Genomic DNA, 17928 nt, shown 5'->3' with positions numbered 1-17928 from the left:
ATTTTCTTACGCTCGAGTCCTTCGCTTATATTCCTCATACATATTTACTTTGTGCGAGTAAATACTTCACTCCCCTTCCCCTAATCTCTTTTGAACTGGAGGCAAGAAAAAGTAAGCATTTCTTTTGCGAAATTTCCACTCACAGCTCAACTTTCTTAACTTTGAAGTCGCTGAAACTGTTAATGGTACTTTTTTCATGGAAAAAATATCGTTTGAAGTACCAAAACAGTCTTTAAAGGAAATTTTAACAGTTTTATTTAGTGCTAATGGATACTTAATTAACACCAGAGAATCGTCCGAAATGCGGTTTTTCTCTTGTTGTCGTTTCATTCCAATGTCTTTTTACCAGCAATAAACCGACTCTTGTTTACATAAATGTCCATTACGATACCGTAAATCAGTTTACTAGTGAAATCTATATCTCTGGAGCCTTCGTTATATCTAATCCGCGTAACTGGAGCCCAGACTGCGTTGTCGGGTTTCGCCCGATACGTTTAAGAATACTTAGCGACGCTGACGAGTCGGGAAATCCTAGAGGGGTGACTGCCCTCGTTTCTTCAGATTTTATGGATAAATATGGAATAATAGGATTTCTGACATAAATTACATACCTTTGACTATACATTGCGGTTCAGTAAGATATTTATTTGTGAAAATAGTAGTAGGTGTGAAAATATCAAAATAGTCAAAATCAAAATCAAAAGTATTTATTCAGTTTAGACCACAAGTGGCACTTATGAACGTCAAAATTATTATAGAAAATAATAAAAAAGAAAGAAAAGTTAGCCCTTATGGGGCACTTTACATGTCTCCTTATCTTTTGGGCCCTACCAGCGCTTCGAGACAAACATATGGCAAGTGCTGAGAAGAAACGCCGGAACAAACTCAGTCACCACTAATTGCCGGGAATTATCTAACGCTAAGAATAACCAAATTCGAGTACATCAAATATGTGCAGACTGAACTGACCACGCATCCTTGTCATCAATATAGTCTCGAACCTTGTAGTACCCTTTGGACATAAGGGTATTTTTTATATGTATCTTAAATTTGTTTATTGGCAATTCGACAAGGTTGTGTGGTATTTTGTTAAATATGTTAATACATTTCCCCAAGAATGAATTACCTATTTTATGCAACCAGTAACATAGTTTACGTCTGAAACCACATAATTTTTGACTTTTTTTGCAATTAAAATGTAATATTATATGGTAACACTTACACACACAATAGTCTCGTCCTACATAAACCTCAAAAGAGAAACTACGCAAATGAGAAAAGCACTAGGCGGTGCAGCTAAAAGAGCATTTGCTCTACCGTCTTTAATTTAGGGTTACAGTTAGTGCAACTTTTAAATACACTTGTAAAAGCAGCTCAATTGAACTTGTAGCGGTGGTAATTGCTTCATTACGATTGACTGCTATGAAGCCGTTAGAACTGTAAACGCGATTTTATCTTCTAAATTGTAACCTCTTGTATCGTAAGACTACTTTTAAATCTAGAATCTCCGTAAAACGAGTTTGGCTTATATGAAGTTACTCGTATGTATTTTAGCTCACTCAGAAATGCTGCTTTAAGTCGAAGGAAAGAGACGGATTGAGTAGACCGAAAATCGAAATCGTTTTAGGGATAAGACCCCTATTGTGTTTACTCCATGATTATATTATTTGTATCTTCTTGGAGCTTTCTTAGTAGATTCAGTAAACTGCATTTGTTGGGTAGGTATCATATAAAATAATAAAGTACTGTTTTGCCGCGCCAACATCGTATTCTTGGCAATTTAATTTGAATAACTTTAACTGAATGTATGAAGCGGATCCATAATATTCAAAGCTGGCCGTAAAACAACCACTTGCGAGGTAATAAAACAAAGCTAACTTGGATGTTCATAATGCAGTTTCCTACTTATATTTTCTTTATTTCTGTTATTATGTCCTAACTAAAGAGACTTTATTATCGTTTAAACTTCTTTAATTTGTTTATCCGACTTTTACGGTCGTTGGTTTCAATCAAGTAAAATTTAGTGCAACAAGTAAGTGGATAACGAGCAGACAGCTGCCCTCAGTAGTTTGGGACATGGTGGAAGATAGATAGACAGAATCAATCGGAACGGTAGAACTTAATGGCGTAGGATCATCATCATCAATGGCCCTTTACTGCTGCTGGACTATAAGCCTCCTCCACTTCAGTGAAGGGTTTTGCCATAACACCACCACAGGCGGGTTGGAGATCGCAGTTTAAAAGATTAATGTTTATGAGAGAGCGCCACGGGAGCGAAACGGGACTATTCCCACCTCTCTTTTCCACCGCTGCAAATCCTGTGTAGCCAGGATCTACAGAAACCCCACCAATGCAGGTCAAGTTTGTCCCGTTCTCTGTTTAATGTGTAGTAGGTATTGTGTAGTCCCTAAGTCGCCTCTTACGGGCACCCGCGGGAAGAGTAGGGTTTAGTGATAAATGTATTCTACCCTGTCGTCACCACACGGCGTTGGATATTTGTCTTTAAAATCCAAAAAAGTGACCCACGCTGTGCTAAAAGTTAATACTGTTTTTGCACATCACTAATCTTCTAATTCTATTCCAGCCGCCCCATTCTTCACCGAAGAGCCCGAGTTCCAGAATAAGGCAGAAGGCGAGACCGCCGTCATCCGCTGCCAGGCCGGCGGGACCCCTGTCCCCCAGATATCCTGGGTGCACAACGGCAAGCCCATCGAGCAGGCCGAGCCCAACCCCCGGCGGCAGGTCACCGCCGACTCTATCATCATCACCGACCTGGTGAAGAAGGACACTGGAAACTACGGGTGTAACGCCACCAATTCCATCGGCTTCGTGTACAAGGATGTCTACATCAACGTACAATGTGAGTAATCTTGATGCTTTTATTTTATTCTGATTGTTGCATATGTCTTTTTTTCGTTTCAATCGAAACGAACATAGCTGGATAAACGTCTCTCCCAAGGATTTCCTGTACTGTCCTCATCTAGGTGCTTCTCGCAAACTTCACTCAATCGCCGGTGTACCGATTGGGAGCACTACCGATGTTGCGTCTTTTTGCGTTTTCTATGTTGTTAGACATACAGTTGGTTAAGATATAAACTTGTAATTGGCGTTGTTTTTAAATCCATATAAATTATGACGAATCAATTACCAACAATAAATTACCTGGCTCTAACTTAACAAAAAAACCTAATGTAAACACTTTTAAATTTTGATTTTAATGACTTTCGGATAATTAAGAAATAGTTGGTAATCAGACAGAAATCAATTTTCGCACATGCGAAGTCGTGAATTCGAATTCTTTAATCCGAGCACTAATTACAGAATTCGAATGCTTTAAAAACACGTCTTCAGAAGATAATTAATTATTAGATCAATTTGTTCAATCAGGCTAAAAAATGGTCTCTATATTTTTTGTCACCCATCTCACAGAGATTCAAAACATCGTGTCTGTAGGTCACTTGAATATGATCGCTGCGCAGGATATTATGTCATTTTTCATTGTCAGGGGCAGCGAGACATTAACGTACACGTAATTGGATTGGACGAGGACTAAACTCCGATTATTGGGGATTCAAAGATAAAAGTAGATTCCAATATACATGGAATTGGAATATGTAACTTTTTGGTATTAATTCTCTATTTATCTGTAAAGTTTGGGAGTTGGCAATTTACAAGATATATTTCTATCATTGAAACGTGAAAGATCGAGGTCGTGGCTGCCTCGCATACGAGCGAAAGGCACGCACGCTCGTATGACAGCAATTTACAAGTTCTTACCCGATTGAGAATACATAGTTTCGAAGCGTTCAAGTTATGTCCCACATGTACTTAGCTTATCTTGAATAAATCAATATAATAAACTTATATGGTAATGTTTATGCTGCGAATGACGTAACCACATAAGTAATACATTGGGTTGGACATTATAACAACTTCGAATCCCGCCTTGAGGGCAGGATTTCTTAGACGAAGGCATAAGTTTCATGCTTTGTTGGTCCCAACTTCGATAAATAATCAAAGTTTGGATATGTTTCAAAGTTCGGATATTATTTTGGATGTGTCACATTCGATATTATGACTCGATCTACTCGCGAATATTGTCACGTATCTCATGAATAGGCAGTTTGTTTGGAACGTTAACTCGTAGGTACTATACTCGGTTCGCGTATGTCAGGGAATGCATTGTGTGGTAGGTACGTTTAGATTCCTCGGTAGCAGCGTCTCGGGACCATGTCATTCGCGACAACAGAACAAGTAATATGTAGTACAAGCTCGCTGCACCGAGATATCCTCCTGGGTATTGATAGTATTGTCGCTGCAACGCTCCCAAGTCGTGTACGAATTGTGATGACTATTCCAACCCACAATATCGTAGCCGCTTTTAAATTTCAATATGTGTCTCTACTGCTATATTTCTTAGGTAAGATCTTAACTGGACTGACATTAGTTAAGAGCAAGTTCAATTCAAGGGATTTGGCATGATAATATTCGTACAGAAATAATAAACCACTTATCGGTATGTAGTGTTTATTAATGTCGTTTGCCGTTCAGTATCCTGTCTCTTTCTTGGAATGCATGGCAGTATTTCTTGCATTTTTCCGCCATGGGACACTCCGCCGAAAGATGAACAGTCATCTACAACTGGACAGTGGTATAGCGCGACCCAATTGGCACGCATTTTTAAGTCCGATGCGTCCTGAACTTTGCCCCAGTTTCTCTGCCAGACTATTCTTCTAGTGCAATTAATTCTGCATTGTGTGATTCTATCTTCATTACTGAAACATTTATCCATTCTACTCCTTAATGCTCAATAAATTATTGTCTAGCCAGACTAGACTATAATGCTTTATTCGCGTGTTACGTTCCAAATGTTAACGGTCGTGTTGGTAATAATACACTGTATTAGAAATCTATTAACGAAGTTAAGATAATAACTCTAAATTGTTGATTTCTAGTCATTGCCGTTTTTCATTTATTACACTTGTATATTGTGATATTTGTAATACAAGAATGATTGCGTTTATTTTATCTGCCTACGTTTTCGACGAATCCGATTTCTCAATACGAGCTGCAAAAGTGACATTTGATGTTCTCGACTGCTTTATTCGAATACATCACATCCAATCTAACGACATTGCTTTGGACGGTGGGTTGGACTACTAAATAACGACATTGTTAAAAGTCCCTTTACTCACGTTGTCAGTTTTAATATAAAAGTTTTATGTCCGAAATGAACTCCGGCACCGCCATAAACGTCAGTTATAATTGATCATGGGATGTCCGACCCACGAGCTGTGGCTCGCTCACCAACTGACGGGTTTTATGATTTTAAGCTGCTTTTATTGGCCTTGCTCCAATTGAGAACGATATTCATTCATCTAGCCAAGTATTTGTTCGCTGTACAAAAAACTTATTGTTAACTTGAATAAGTTTGGTTTTTGTGCGGTTGCTACGTTGAATTTGTCGCCAGCTTACAGATTCTGAATACAAGTTATTCATATTGTTTGATACGATTCCTTTAGTTTGCCACTATTTATATCCACATATGGAAAAATAAATATTAACAAAATATATAAATGTAACATGACGCAACTGACTGATTGTTCAACAAAGAGACGATCAGTGGAAGACGTGACTCAAGCTTATCCATGTGGAAATTGATAGCAAAATGTTTTGCCAATATCAAAGCCCGAGGGTCTTGTAATTTAATATCCGTTTTATTAGTCCGATATTTCATGGTATTGTGGTTTCAAAACACTATTGTGACAGAAAAATCCTTACAACTAACATACGACAATAGCAATAGATTAGACGTGATCCTGTCCAATCCGCACGTGTGACGTGTGTCACGTGATCTGTCTCGTTGTGATCCTTGTGAATTCTTACCAAAATAGCTCTTACTGTCAAGTCACATTGTAGCTATAACAGCCAATATCGCGCGATGGCCGCAAGCAAAACATCTTGTTAATCCTAAACTGTATCAAATTGGCGGGATTGTGGACTCGGTGTGTTGTTGTATGGGATCATAAAAGTCCAGCTGCACCCACGGCGTAGCATCGCGTGTGCAAACAACTACCTGCCGGGGCCTGCCACCCTCTGACGTGCGGGAAGGAGCGGCGAGCCTTTCAGGGGTGCAGGGTGATGCCTAGGGTTGACGACAGTTTTTTTTAAGAAATCCATTTTACTAATGATTCTTGTAAACTTCTAGGTAGTGCTTTCTAGAGTAAACGAATATTTTTGTCGAAGAAAAAGGCACGTACCTACTTCGTAGTTTTGCAGTAGATTAGGTATTATGTGGGCTTGATTTTTATTATAACAGCAAATTACAGAAAAAAGTTCCTCGTAGACTGTATTTAAAAAAAAAATCATTGTCAGTCCCATAAAAACAAGCTTAATGGAAATCTGATCCTTATTTAATTTGACAACCCTAACGGAAACCAATTCCCGAATTTTTTCCCTGGTTCGACGACCTCAGTGAGTCATCAGGATAATCCGATGATAGTACGTGTACACGTCACACGACAAAAGTTAAATTACCCAAATGTAATTTAGAAGGAGTACACGCCACATACCAACACAGCCTTTTATTACTATGGTATACTTGTCATAGTAATAATAGGCTATGTTGCTTCAATAATTTCTGAGGAATCGTTTTGTACTTCAAACCACAAGATTCCACAACTAAAAGAAACCAAATATTAATAATATCATAAAGTTTAATGTGTGTTTGTAGGAAGGATAATATCCTGAATGTTATGCTAAATCTTCTAATCCATTATTCCGAAAGTAACATAAGCAAATGGAGAGCAGCGTTGGACTGGAACCACTCCCCAGTTAGAGGAAGTACCAATTTTGAACTCGTATTTTTAGCACAATATGGCTATTGTTGCCTAAACTGTTTGTTTTAGTTGATCTATTCCGTTGGAATGCAGCACCGTAGAAAGTATAAAATTATGAGTTATTTTGAGTTTAAAATAGACATTTCATAGATATAGAAAAATATCCCTTCCGTCTTTTGTGAGGTTGTATGAGTAATAAATGAGGTCATCGTCCAGATATCAGACTAATATGAGACGCCATAGCATCCCAGGAATACCCGAATATGATACTCACATTTGATCCAACCCATTTACTAGGCTATTTTCCAAATTGGCTCATAAATGTAGGGTGCAACCCCTTGCAAGATGTAAAAATACAATTCTTGCCATTATCTTCTGCTTCATATCGTCCTACGTCCATACGTTATGCAAATAGTGCAAAGAGCTTGCCCTTGGGCGAGGTGATTTGAGCTAAGTGTTGGGCCAACACTGTTGCCCATTCGGAATGCGATATACGTGAACCGCACCCTGCCTATACATATACATACGTGTATGTTTCATATGTAACAGGCAACGTGTTCGTTCAACTTTGACTTGTAAAGTAACAGCCCATTATTTTTCCGCCCTGAACAAAGGCTTTCAGCAATTCGAGCGCATTTCGGATGCTACCGCTTGCTCTTTGACATGAGTTAGTGATCGCAAATCCGAGACGTGTAAGGGAAAATGGTAATGCTCTAATAGGAATGTAACGGGGTCGTTTGATGTTTGAAAGCTCTTTATCAGCGGTTTAGGCCCGGTTTCCACCAAAGCAGAGAGGAGAGGAGTGTCTTTGAATAATCAATTATTTCGGAATCGAACTGACCGGAGAGATGATGTGGAAATAACGAAATCTGATTGGTTATTCAAACACATCTCTCTCCTCTCCGCATTGATGGAAGATGGAAAACGGGCCTTAAGAACATGTTACCTATTGATCATGATTTACGAATATAGTTACAATATTTATGGCCGTCTGGCTTAGATAGAACAAAAATAATCTAGAACTTAAAGTTCTACGTTACACAAAAGCGTACTTCAATCTCACGAGGTTAACCTGTTCTTTGGCTTGTAACAAAAGGTCTGGAGAACAGTTCCTTTTTATTCCCAACAATAACTAAAGGACGTTATGCAACACCAATAAGAGTACTTGCCCTTGGGTGCGCGATTAATCCGGCGTGCACGGCACGTGGCCGGGCCCATGTAAGGAAGTCCCACGGAGTTTGGATGGTCGTCTGGAATTCGCTACTTTTTGTTATGCTAAAGTTTGGCACGCGGAAAAGTCGTGCAGTGAATTCGTAATGGAGTTTCCAAAGAAAATGGGTCGTTTTTCTTAAGGACCATTTTTGATGATGGTGATACTGTAAGTTTGCAATATTAAGAGTGATTTTCATTATAATAATGTAAATTGAATAATTTCTTCGCAGTTTATCTTGAGGTATGCAATGCAGATAACAAGTCTCTGGGATGCAATGCATCATGGTAAACTATTTCCATGCACAAGCGTGGGTGCTTGCTGCACCGGTGAAACTATGTCGTTGCTCGGAGTGTAACTATGTAAGGCATCGATATTACTCATCCGCTAGCTAGATGCACTAACTGTTGAGAAAGATTTATGTGCTGTTAGCACAAAGTAGAAACCTTCAAATATTCTTACAATGTAACAGTCCACCCATAATACTTTTCGGTAGATGAAACTTTGTTTTAGATTCAGGTTATTTAACGAATACACGTTTAACGATTCAATTGTCTAAAAAGTAGGGACATTTATAACAGTCTCTCACACATAAGCCGCTCTGGCGTCTGTATTAGATCCTGACATCTCATTTTACTGCGCGTAATCTAGTTTTGACGTCTATTGGGCACATCCTCATGAGCCCATCTCTTCGCACGCCCACACCGCAATCCACACAAAATGTAACGGATATTGTTAGTTTTGTTGTGTACTCTGTAATTTATAAGTTACACTGTGCGTGGATGACGTACCATGCGGGTATGAACAGTCTTGGTTGATAAGTCAATACTCTGTTCTGGTACCGACCGACTATCTATAAATCAGGACAATTAGCAATTGTATTTTAGTAGCAATTAGTTGCGTCTGGATTTTACGACTGTGGGTGTAGATAATTGCGCGCCATGAATGTGGCTGGAAATAACAGCAAAATTACGTTTGTGATGCAACTACTACTGTATTGTAGCGTAATTCTGCCGTTATTTTCAGATACACGCACATTAACACGTTGTGTACCAACTTTTACGACTCGCGAGGGTCGTTGAAAAGGTTGGCGCCAAAAACGTGTTTGTAAAGTTCATAATGACTTTGACCTGACTGCAAGTTTACCGAAATATAATTGTGTTTGTTAATTGCAGCGATCCCGCCGGAGATCAAGGAAGGCCCCGAGAACCTGACCAAGGTGGACGGCTCTGAAGCCGTGTTGAAGTGCCGGGTGTTTGGTGCCCCCAAGCCTATTGTACGCTGGATGAGAGACGAAGTGGACCTTACTGGCGGAAAGTAAGTTCTATATCTACATATAACACCTATAACATGGGTCTAGCTAGACAACAATACATCAGCCGGACGAGTGTTTGTTCACAGAAGTATTTATTTATAGCAATGTCAAAACAAAGGCACTCGTGGACATAGTACTGATATAAAAGTAGACGAACTATCGTCGTCATGAAATGAACATTGTTGGTTCAAATCTTCCTATACAAGATTTGAACCAACAATGTTCATACAAGTTTAACAATAAAATTTTGCTCTTATTTTCACGAGTGCTTGATAGCAAATCAAACATCAGATATCTGTGTGGACATCGATTGAGTTAAATCTTTGTCTATGATTTATTTAACTGCCAGTCAATTGTCTTGTTTCATTGATTTTATTGGTTCTATTTAAACGAAGTTTATTAGAGCGAGGCGTCAATTAATTCAATTAATGAACATCAAACGAGATAAATGTCAGCACTTGCCCTTTGATACCTTTCCTTTCAGGTGCGATCCTCGAAATAGCCTGGATAGGGCGATCGATACCGCGATTAATTCGGCGACCTTTACCAATGGTCCTGTTGCTAGCACCGTTTATGTGCTACGTGTTGAGCTTTTACGAGCGAGTTTCTACATTAATGGAGCTTAGCCTTTATTTACTTAGGATTTGTTTGTTGTACTCGAAAGGATTAACCATGATACATTTATTTTAAAAATATTAGTGACACTAAAAATATACGCCCGTATTCACAAACGATGCTTGCTTAAGTGAAGCAGCAAATCGAACGCACAGTGTTGAATAAAGTTCTGTCGTTCGTGTGTCACCCTGTGCGTCCACGTGCACTGTGAGACATCATAGTAATGTTTGTGAATACGGGCAATAAATCTCTATACATAAATTAGATCTCCGTAGTTAAGATTTCAGAGAGTTGGATTATAAGTATGACACAAACATAAAAATCATATAATGTGTCACTATCGAAGTAATTTCCCACTCAAATTGAAAACAAGAGAAAGATAGACTGGTCAGTGCCACAACAAATTAAAGCACACGATTATACGTTTAGTTCCAATCAGTCCCCTGGGTTTCTCCAAACGTATTTGATTCATCGTTTAAACCCAATGTCCCCTATAAATAACTTCTTTTCTATTATAGATACAACATCACCCCTGATGGTGACCTGGTGATCCGCGACGTGTCGTTCACGGATGTAGGAACATACCAGTGTTACGCGAAGAATAAGTTTGGAGAGAAGTCTGCCTTTGGATCTTTGACTGTTAAGAGTGAGTATTTTCTTGGCCTATTTAAAATCCAGGAAAGGAACAAGCATTGTATAAACATCAGAGCCCGTTAAGCCCGTGGGATCAGTTGACCGCTTTCGGTTTTTTGTGGGTGACTCAGCCACTAACCGAACAGCCCACGGGCTCAGTCGGCTACTATCTACCCTTTTTGTAGTCAACCTAGCCCACTTGTACGCAGATTTAATCGACCTTGTGATATGATGGATTACTATTTGATTTCTTTACTACTTTTTCTATCTTGCCGGTTGTTTGATATTGTCTATAGAAGTTCATCATTAACAAATTATTTACAGAGCACACCGTCATCACCGACAAGCCCGAAAACTACGAGGTAGCAGCGGGCTCAGCGGCGACTTTCCGTTGCAACGCCAACGCCGACGATTCTCTCAAGTTAGAAATCGTCTGGCTCATCGACGGGCAGCCGATAGACTTCGAGAGCCAGCCGCGGTACCGCATGACCAACGACTATTCGCTGCTTATATCTGATACTACGGAGCTGGATTCCGGAGAATATACGTGTATAGCGCGTACCGCGTTTGATGAAGCGAGCGCTCAAGCTACGCTTATTGTGCAAGGTCAGTTTTACAATTCAGACATTAAATACTTATAGTTTACAGTTTTGCTTCTATTTTAGAGATTTAAATTGCAGTCATTGATATTTCTAGCGAAACTATTGGCCAAAAGTGTCATGTGATTGCATTCCCCAACACTTGACTGATTTTCACGTGGGTGTGATGTGCCCATAATCTTTTTGAGAGCTGCATTCGCGCCTGTCTCAACCCTTATTATATGACGAATGATTATAATTTATAAACCACCACAGAAAAAGATCGATGAAAACAATGGAAATTAAAAAGTGTGTCAATCGATCGGTAGTGACATCATCACCTATCGATTACCATAGTACACACGTTATCTTGGCTTAACATCACACATTGTGTAGGCAAACACTGGGATTAATAGTTCTCTATAGTGTAAACCATGATGATGTTTATTGTCCGTAGTGCATATCTTTTCATAAAGATTACTAAATCTTTGTCACCTGTCATCCGTTTTGTAATGGAGGGAAGTCGAACCTTAACTTCGAACTCCTTCTATGTTCTTCTGATTAATTTCGTTGCGGGTCCAATGACAGTTTAACTTTCCCCCGGGACAAAATTAAACTTCACTGGTTGGGATTTTTATTGACGGTCAAGCTATAGATCCTGGCTACACAGGAGTTGCATCGGTGGGAACGATAGGTGGAATATAGTGTAAACCATGAATGTTGTTAATTAACAAGCTGTTTCATCTCCATCAAAATAACAGACAAGCCGAACCCGCCCGCGCTAGAAGGCATCGAGTGCCACGAAAAAGTAGCCAACCTCCGCTGGAAGCCCAAAGGCGACAACCGGGCTCCCATCCTGCGCTACAGCATCCAGTATAACACCAGCTTCACGCCCGACTCGTGGGACGCGGCCAGTGACAATGTGCCCGCCATCGACTCGCTGTGGACCGTCGAGCTCAGCCCCTGGGCCAACTACACTTTCAGGTAAGAATAAGAAGAATAAGAACACATTTATTTGCTTAAAACACGGTATATACAGATGTTACACAGAAAAATGTTCAGTCATGTTTTGCTTACACGAAGCATGCAAATATTAATTTTGGTACATAGATCGTTTCATCCACGAAGACGCGCCCCACCATTCGTTTGTGTGTTAGGGGCCATCCATAAAGTACGTCACACGAATTTCATGATTTTTTGACCCCCCCTCCGTCCTTGTCACAGGTGGTCACATTTCTGAGACCCCCCCCCTCCCTAGTGTGACGTCACATGTTTTGCAATTTCACATCGAAAAATTATTAAATTAACAGCAGTTCCGAAATTACTTTTAATTCCATTTAAATTAAGTACTTTTTTTATGAAATCAACATTATGTCAAATNGACGTCACATGTTTTGCAATTTCACATCGAAAAATTATTAAATTAACAGCAGTTCCGAAATTACTTTTAATTCCATTTAAATTAAGTACTTTTTTTATGAAATCAACATTATGTCAAATATTTGAAATAATTGAAATGTGATGTCACGAAACTTAGGACCCCTCCCACCCCTTGTCACACTATGTCACACTTTGTCAACCCCCTCCCCCCCTCTTTACGTGTGACGTACTTTATGGATGACCCCTTATCGGTACAAGCTAAATTATTCATGAGTGCACACGCACACTGCAATAATGACGCTCGGATTGCTCGGATCAAACTCTCCGCACCCCGCGCTTTCCCCGACCAAAAATTGGTGGGGCGCGTCTTCGTGGATGAAACGATACTGGATTACTGTACAGAACATAGTTTATTGATGTCATAATGATACTTACTTCGAGAACGCAGTGATCCAAAATGCGCGCGAAGAACCGCATCCACCACATTACCCCAGCGCTACCGAAAGCGAAGGTCGACCAGTCGGCCTTCTAAGATAAGCCCATCCTCTCTACATAGTCGGAGCTTATGCGCTTTATTTTCTTCAATATCATAATACAGACTGCTTTTATTTCACAATCATAGTTTTCAATTCCTATAGGCCTAAGTTGCAGCTTTTATCGCTCTGTTTTATTGATTTCACGCTTACATTTTGTAGTTTAAAATCATCGATAAAATTGTATCACGGCGCGCATCCTAGCCCGGCTGGTTACGTTAATCTATACTATAATATTATAAATGCGAAAGTAACTCTGTCTGTCTGTCTCTCTTTCACGCCTAAACCACTGAACCGATTTTGATGAAATTTGGCTTAGAGATAGTTTGAGTCCCGGGAAAGGACATAGGATAGTTTTAATCTCGGTTTTTGAAACAGGGACGCGCGCGATAAAGTTTTTCTGTGACAGACAAAAATCCACGCGGGCGAAGCCGCGGGCGGAAAGCTAGTTATCATAAAGATGCTTTTCCAAGTTTGTCTACAGCAGTTAGATACACCACTGATGACGTATGTAAATACTAACGTGTCATACCTTCCGCAGAGTGATCGCATGGAACAAGATCGGGCCGTCGGCGCCTTCGCCACACTCGGAGGTGTGCACGACGCAGCCCGACGTGCCCTACAAGAACCCCGACAACGTGGAGGGAAAGGGCACCGACCCCACTAACATGGTCATCTCTTGGTCGGTCAGTATCTATAGAGTAAATATTATAGATAAAGATAGATAGATACCAGAGTAAATACAAATGAGTAGGTCATCTTCATAGAAACACACCAAGCGCGGTTTATATGTGGCGCGCACGCACACACTGACAAAATTCAGCGTACCTCCCCGCTAATCCACGCTAAATTTTGTCAGTGTGTGCGTGCGCTCCGCATACGTATTGGCGAGCTCACATACAAACCGCGCTCGGGCGTTTCTATGAAGATGACCTACTCATTTGTATTTACTCTGGTATCTATCTATCTTTATCTATAAAAGCGAAAGGTCACTGATTGACTGACTCACTCATCACTAAATCTCAAAAACTAAAAGTGCTAGGAGTCCCAAATTTTGCATGGGGGTTCCTTTTAGAAAGTAGGTGCTCACTAAGACGGGATTTTTCAAAGTTCTACTCCTAAGGGGGTAAAACGGGATCCACGCGTATGACGTCGCCGTCGCTAGTAATAGATAAACTCAAGCGCTGATCAACTTAATTTACCTTTACAGGGCTCTGTAAACATATTGCCACCACAATTTGAATCTTACTTCATTCATCATAAGGTCAAAACCTAATGAAATTTCATCATGTGCCTTATAGAGGGTTAATCGCTCCTGGATAAACCTAAAAACTCACCTGTCGATTAGTGTAACTCAAAGTTAAAAAATCATTTATTGAATAACTGTCTCAACAGCCCAAAGAGCTACTCTCTTAAGGCGAGATAAAGTGCAATTCACACATCCAGCAAAGCTGTAAACAAGTGAAGAATGTCATGCGCGTGAGTTATTATCATCGTGCGTATTATTCTGTATTGTATGTTCCAGAAAATGCCTCAAATCGAGCACAATGGTCCTGGATTCTACTACTTAGTGTCATGGCGACGCAACATCACTGGACAGCAATGGGAAGAGCAGCAGGTATTTATTCGAAAAAGTATCCTCAGCAGCTTATGGAATGCTGCTTTATAAAATGATTAAGAAATCCTGAATAGGTAATAACATTATGATGTAAATCTTTGCAGATTCGTGACTGGCAGCAGACAGAACACATTGTCCACAACACACCTACTTTCCAACCCTACAAGATCAAGGTATGAAAATATATTTTATTTAAATAAGCACAGGTTACATTTTGCATAACAAAATAATAAAAACAAGATGTATTCTTCCTATCTATCAATAACGTATGTCGAACGAATCTCATTAACGTGAAAACTAAAACATAAAACAATACCGTGTAACGTATTTTTTATTTCCTCCCAAAGGTAATCGCCGTCAACTCGAAAGGAACATCAAACGTCACCCCAGTCGAAGTCATCGGGTGGTCAGGCGAAGATGTGCCTCTTCAGGCACCCTCAAACTTCACCCTCGTCCAAGTGACCACCGGTACCACCGCTCTCCTGAGCTGGAATTCGGTCGCCCCAGAAACCGTCCGAGGACATTTCAAGGGTTACAAGATTCAGACTTGGACCGACGGCGAGGAGGACCGTCAGAAGGAGATCTTGGTCAAAGCTGACGCGACAAACACTCTAGTCACCAAGTTCAAACCGTACAAGAAGAACAACGCGAGGATCCTCGTCTACAACGGCAGATACAACGGCCCGCCCAGTGACGTCCTCAGCTTCGTGACTCCCGAGGGAAAACCCGGCACCGTCAAGTCCTTCGAGGCCTACCCGATCGGCTCCTCGGCCATGCTGCTAAAGTGGGACAAACCCGTCGACGAGAACGGCGTCCTCACCAGCTACAAAATCTCCTACCAGAAGGTCACCGGCACCGCGCTGGGCCCGCTCCAGGAGAGGAAGAAGGAGATCGACCCGAGCTTCGACCGCGCGAAGTTGGCCGGACTGGAACCGAATACGAAGTATCGGATCGAGATCCGAGCGAAGACCAAAGCGGGGGAAGGGGATAAATACTTCGTCGAGCAGACTACTAAAGGGGTAGTGAACGCGGTGCCCGATGTTCCTCTGTTCACGACTTCGACGCTACCGGCTAAGGAGGGCACGGCTCACATTCTAGTGCGCTGGCTGCCGTCTCTCGACGGGCATGCAGGGACGCACTTCGTGGTGTGGTACCGACTGCAAGGCCGGCCGGAGTGGCTGCGCACCAATGACGTCACGGACGACGACTACGTCATCCTCACGGGGCTGGAGCCCGGCCAGCTGTACGAGGTCAAGATCACGGCGCACGACGGCGAGTACTTCAGCACCAGCGAGATACAGGACGTGGACACTACCATCGGTGAGTCATGTGAGTTAGAAGCGCATGTTTTTTTTAATTTTTTTTTATCTTATTTTGTAAAAAGGTACAGTTACAGTTTATAGAATACCGCTTGTTCATCTACTATATAAAAATAAGTCGGGTTTTCCTCCCTGACGCTATAACTCCAGAACGCACGAACCGATTTCCACGGTTTTGCATTCGTTGGAAAGGTCTCGGGCTCCGTGAGGTTTATAGCAAAGAAAATTCGGGAAAAGGGGGTAAAACAGGATCCACGCGTACGAAGTCGCGGGCGGCCGCTAGTAAGATGTAGTTTTTAAGTTCACACTTTGATTTTTGGAATAACAGTGGTCGCGACCGGTTTAGTGATCCTACCTACCTGTGACGTCATAAACGGAAACACGGGTTTGGGTTTGACGTATATCGTCTCAGTCGCCGGCGACTGTCGCTGTTCAGTCTGACACCGCTAACGCTATCTTTCCAGCTGTCGCAAGTCACGTAGCCATAATATCCATCATTCCATCACCGGGGAACCAGACGCAGGTCAGCGTATCATCCCTACATATTCGACATTCCACAAGCTCGCACTAAGCGTTTCGATAACTCTTATAATGCGAACGGCTAGGGACTGGAATTCGCTGCCTGCTGCTGTCTTCCCGAACATTATAATAGATAATTTGACACCATTCACCAATAATTCGAAATCAATTTTTTTCTAAAAAGACACTTCATTGTGGTCTTAAAAACTATATTAATTTTAACCCTAGAGTGCTCGCGCTATGAGCATTTTGCCGCCCTCTGCAATAAAATCGAGTTATTTTCTACACGATGCGTTTGTTAAAGTCAAGCATTTCAGTAGCTGCCTCCCCATACTTCACCTCTATGTATTAGAAATTAGAAGAAATTTAGTGCACAGGTGACCGCAATAGAGAACGATTGTTGAACGTATGTCACGTTTTGCGGCAAATTGCTCACTGCGCGACTACTGACGTAAGTAAAAATTGTGTGTCTGGTTTTTAGTGTAGTTGGAAGATTATTAGTTTTCATTGCGTATAATGTTGTTTTGACATTAATGACGTCATAACATTGATAATTACTATTAGTGCTTAATTTATTTCATGTCGTTTTCGGTAAAATTCACGTAAAATACAAAAAATTAAAAAACAAGGAAGATGTCGGATTTCGAAGAAGCTGGTGCACTAAAATTAGTGGAAAATATTTACTAAAGTTATAAAGAAAGTAAACATAGTCATTACAATACTGTTATAGAACAATCAGCGGCAGAATCTGAAGATGATGTGCCAAGGGTGCAATAGTTGTGCAAATTTACTGTGCAACGTACATTAAATGCACATGTGACAGGCCTGTTTTGTTGAAACACATGTCATATGTAAGGAAAACCTTTAAGTGTGCTAGTAAGTTTAATATTTGATGATGTATGTAGGTAAAAACAATAGTGTTTCTAAGATTTCTATAAATATTTCCTAACATTTCCAAAATTTTTTTTTCTTTAAATTTTAACCACAAATCTTTAATAAACGTTATTTTCTAATAGTGTATGCTTTATTCTATCATTTTTAACTGATTTTCATATTTTTAAACTGTTATTTGACACACAACCGGACTTTAAGTTTGGGCGGCAAAATGCTCATACGCGAGCACTCACGTTTCACAGAAAGGCGCGACTACTCTAGGGTTAAATTAACTGTAAATTACGATTTTTGATCGCATTGTTATTGAAAAAAGTAGTTTATTTGAGTTGACAAAATAGTGACGTCATTTGCTTGTAGTGCCATACAAAATCTATGGGAGTGTTTCGTTTTGACAGTTTTAAAAAGTACGTCTATTGATTGGTGGTGTCAACATGTCTATTCGGGCCTTTTCAAGGGAATAGTGAATAGGTGCTTA

At 40.5% G+C, this 17928-nt stretch overlaps 1 protein-coding gene across 1 annotated transcript in view; it reads left to right on the top strand.

Annotated features, from left to right (window-relative positions):
• The window catches only part of LOC114352886 (neuroglian), a 42940-nt gene that overhangs the window by 15707 nt on the left and 9305 nt on the right, over positions 1-17928 (top strand). The window contains exons 6-14 of the mRNA XM_028304639.1: positions 2585-2860; positions 9225-9366; positions 10498-10625; positions 10937-11218; positions 11952-12174; positions 13645-13789; positions 14629-14721; positions 14826-14894; positions 15069-16041. Of these exons, the coding sequence (XP_028160440.1) occupies positions 2585-2860; positions 9225-9366; positions 10498-10625; positions 10937-11218; positions 11952-12174; positions 13645-13789; positions 14629-14721; positions 14826-14894; positions 15069-16041 (2331 nt within the window). The remainder of the gene's footprint in view (positions 1-2584; positions 2861-9224; positions 9367-10497; positions 10626-10936; positions 11219-11951; positions 12175-13644; positions 13790-14628; positions 14722-14825; positions 14895-15068; positions 16042-17928) is intronic.

Source organism: Ostrinia furnacalis, unplaced genomic scaffold, assembly GCF_004193835.3.
Source record: "Ostrinia furnacalis isolate ACB-3 unplaced genomic scaffold, ASM419383v2 OfSCF1461, whole genome shotgun sequence".
In the NCBI taxonomy this organism is placed as follows: Eukaryota; Metazoa; Arthropoda; class Insecta; order Lepidoptera; family Crambidae; genus Ostrinia; species Ostrinia furnacalis.
Note: the sequence above shows the minus strand (reverse complement) of the source record. Positions and strands in the feature narration are given on the sequence as shown.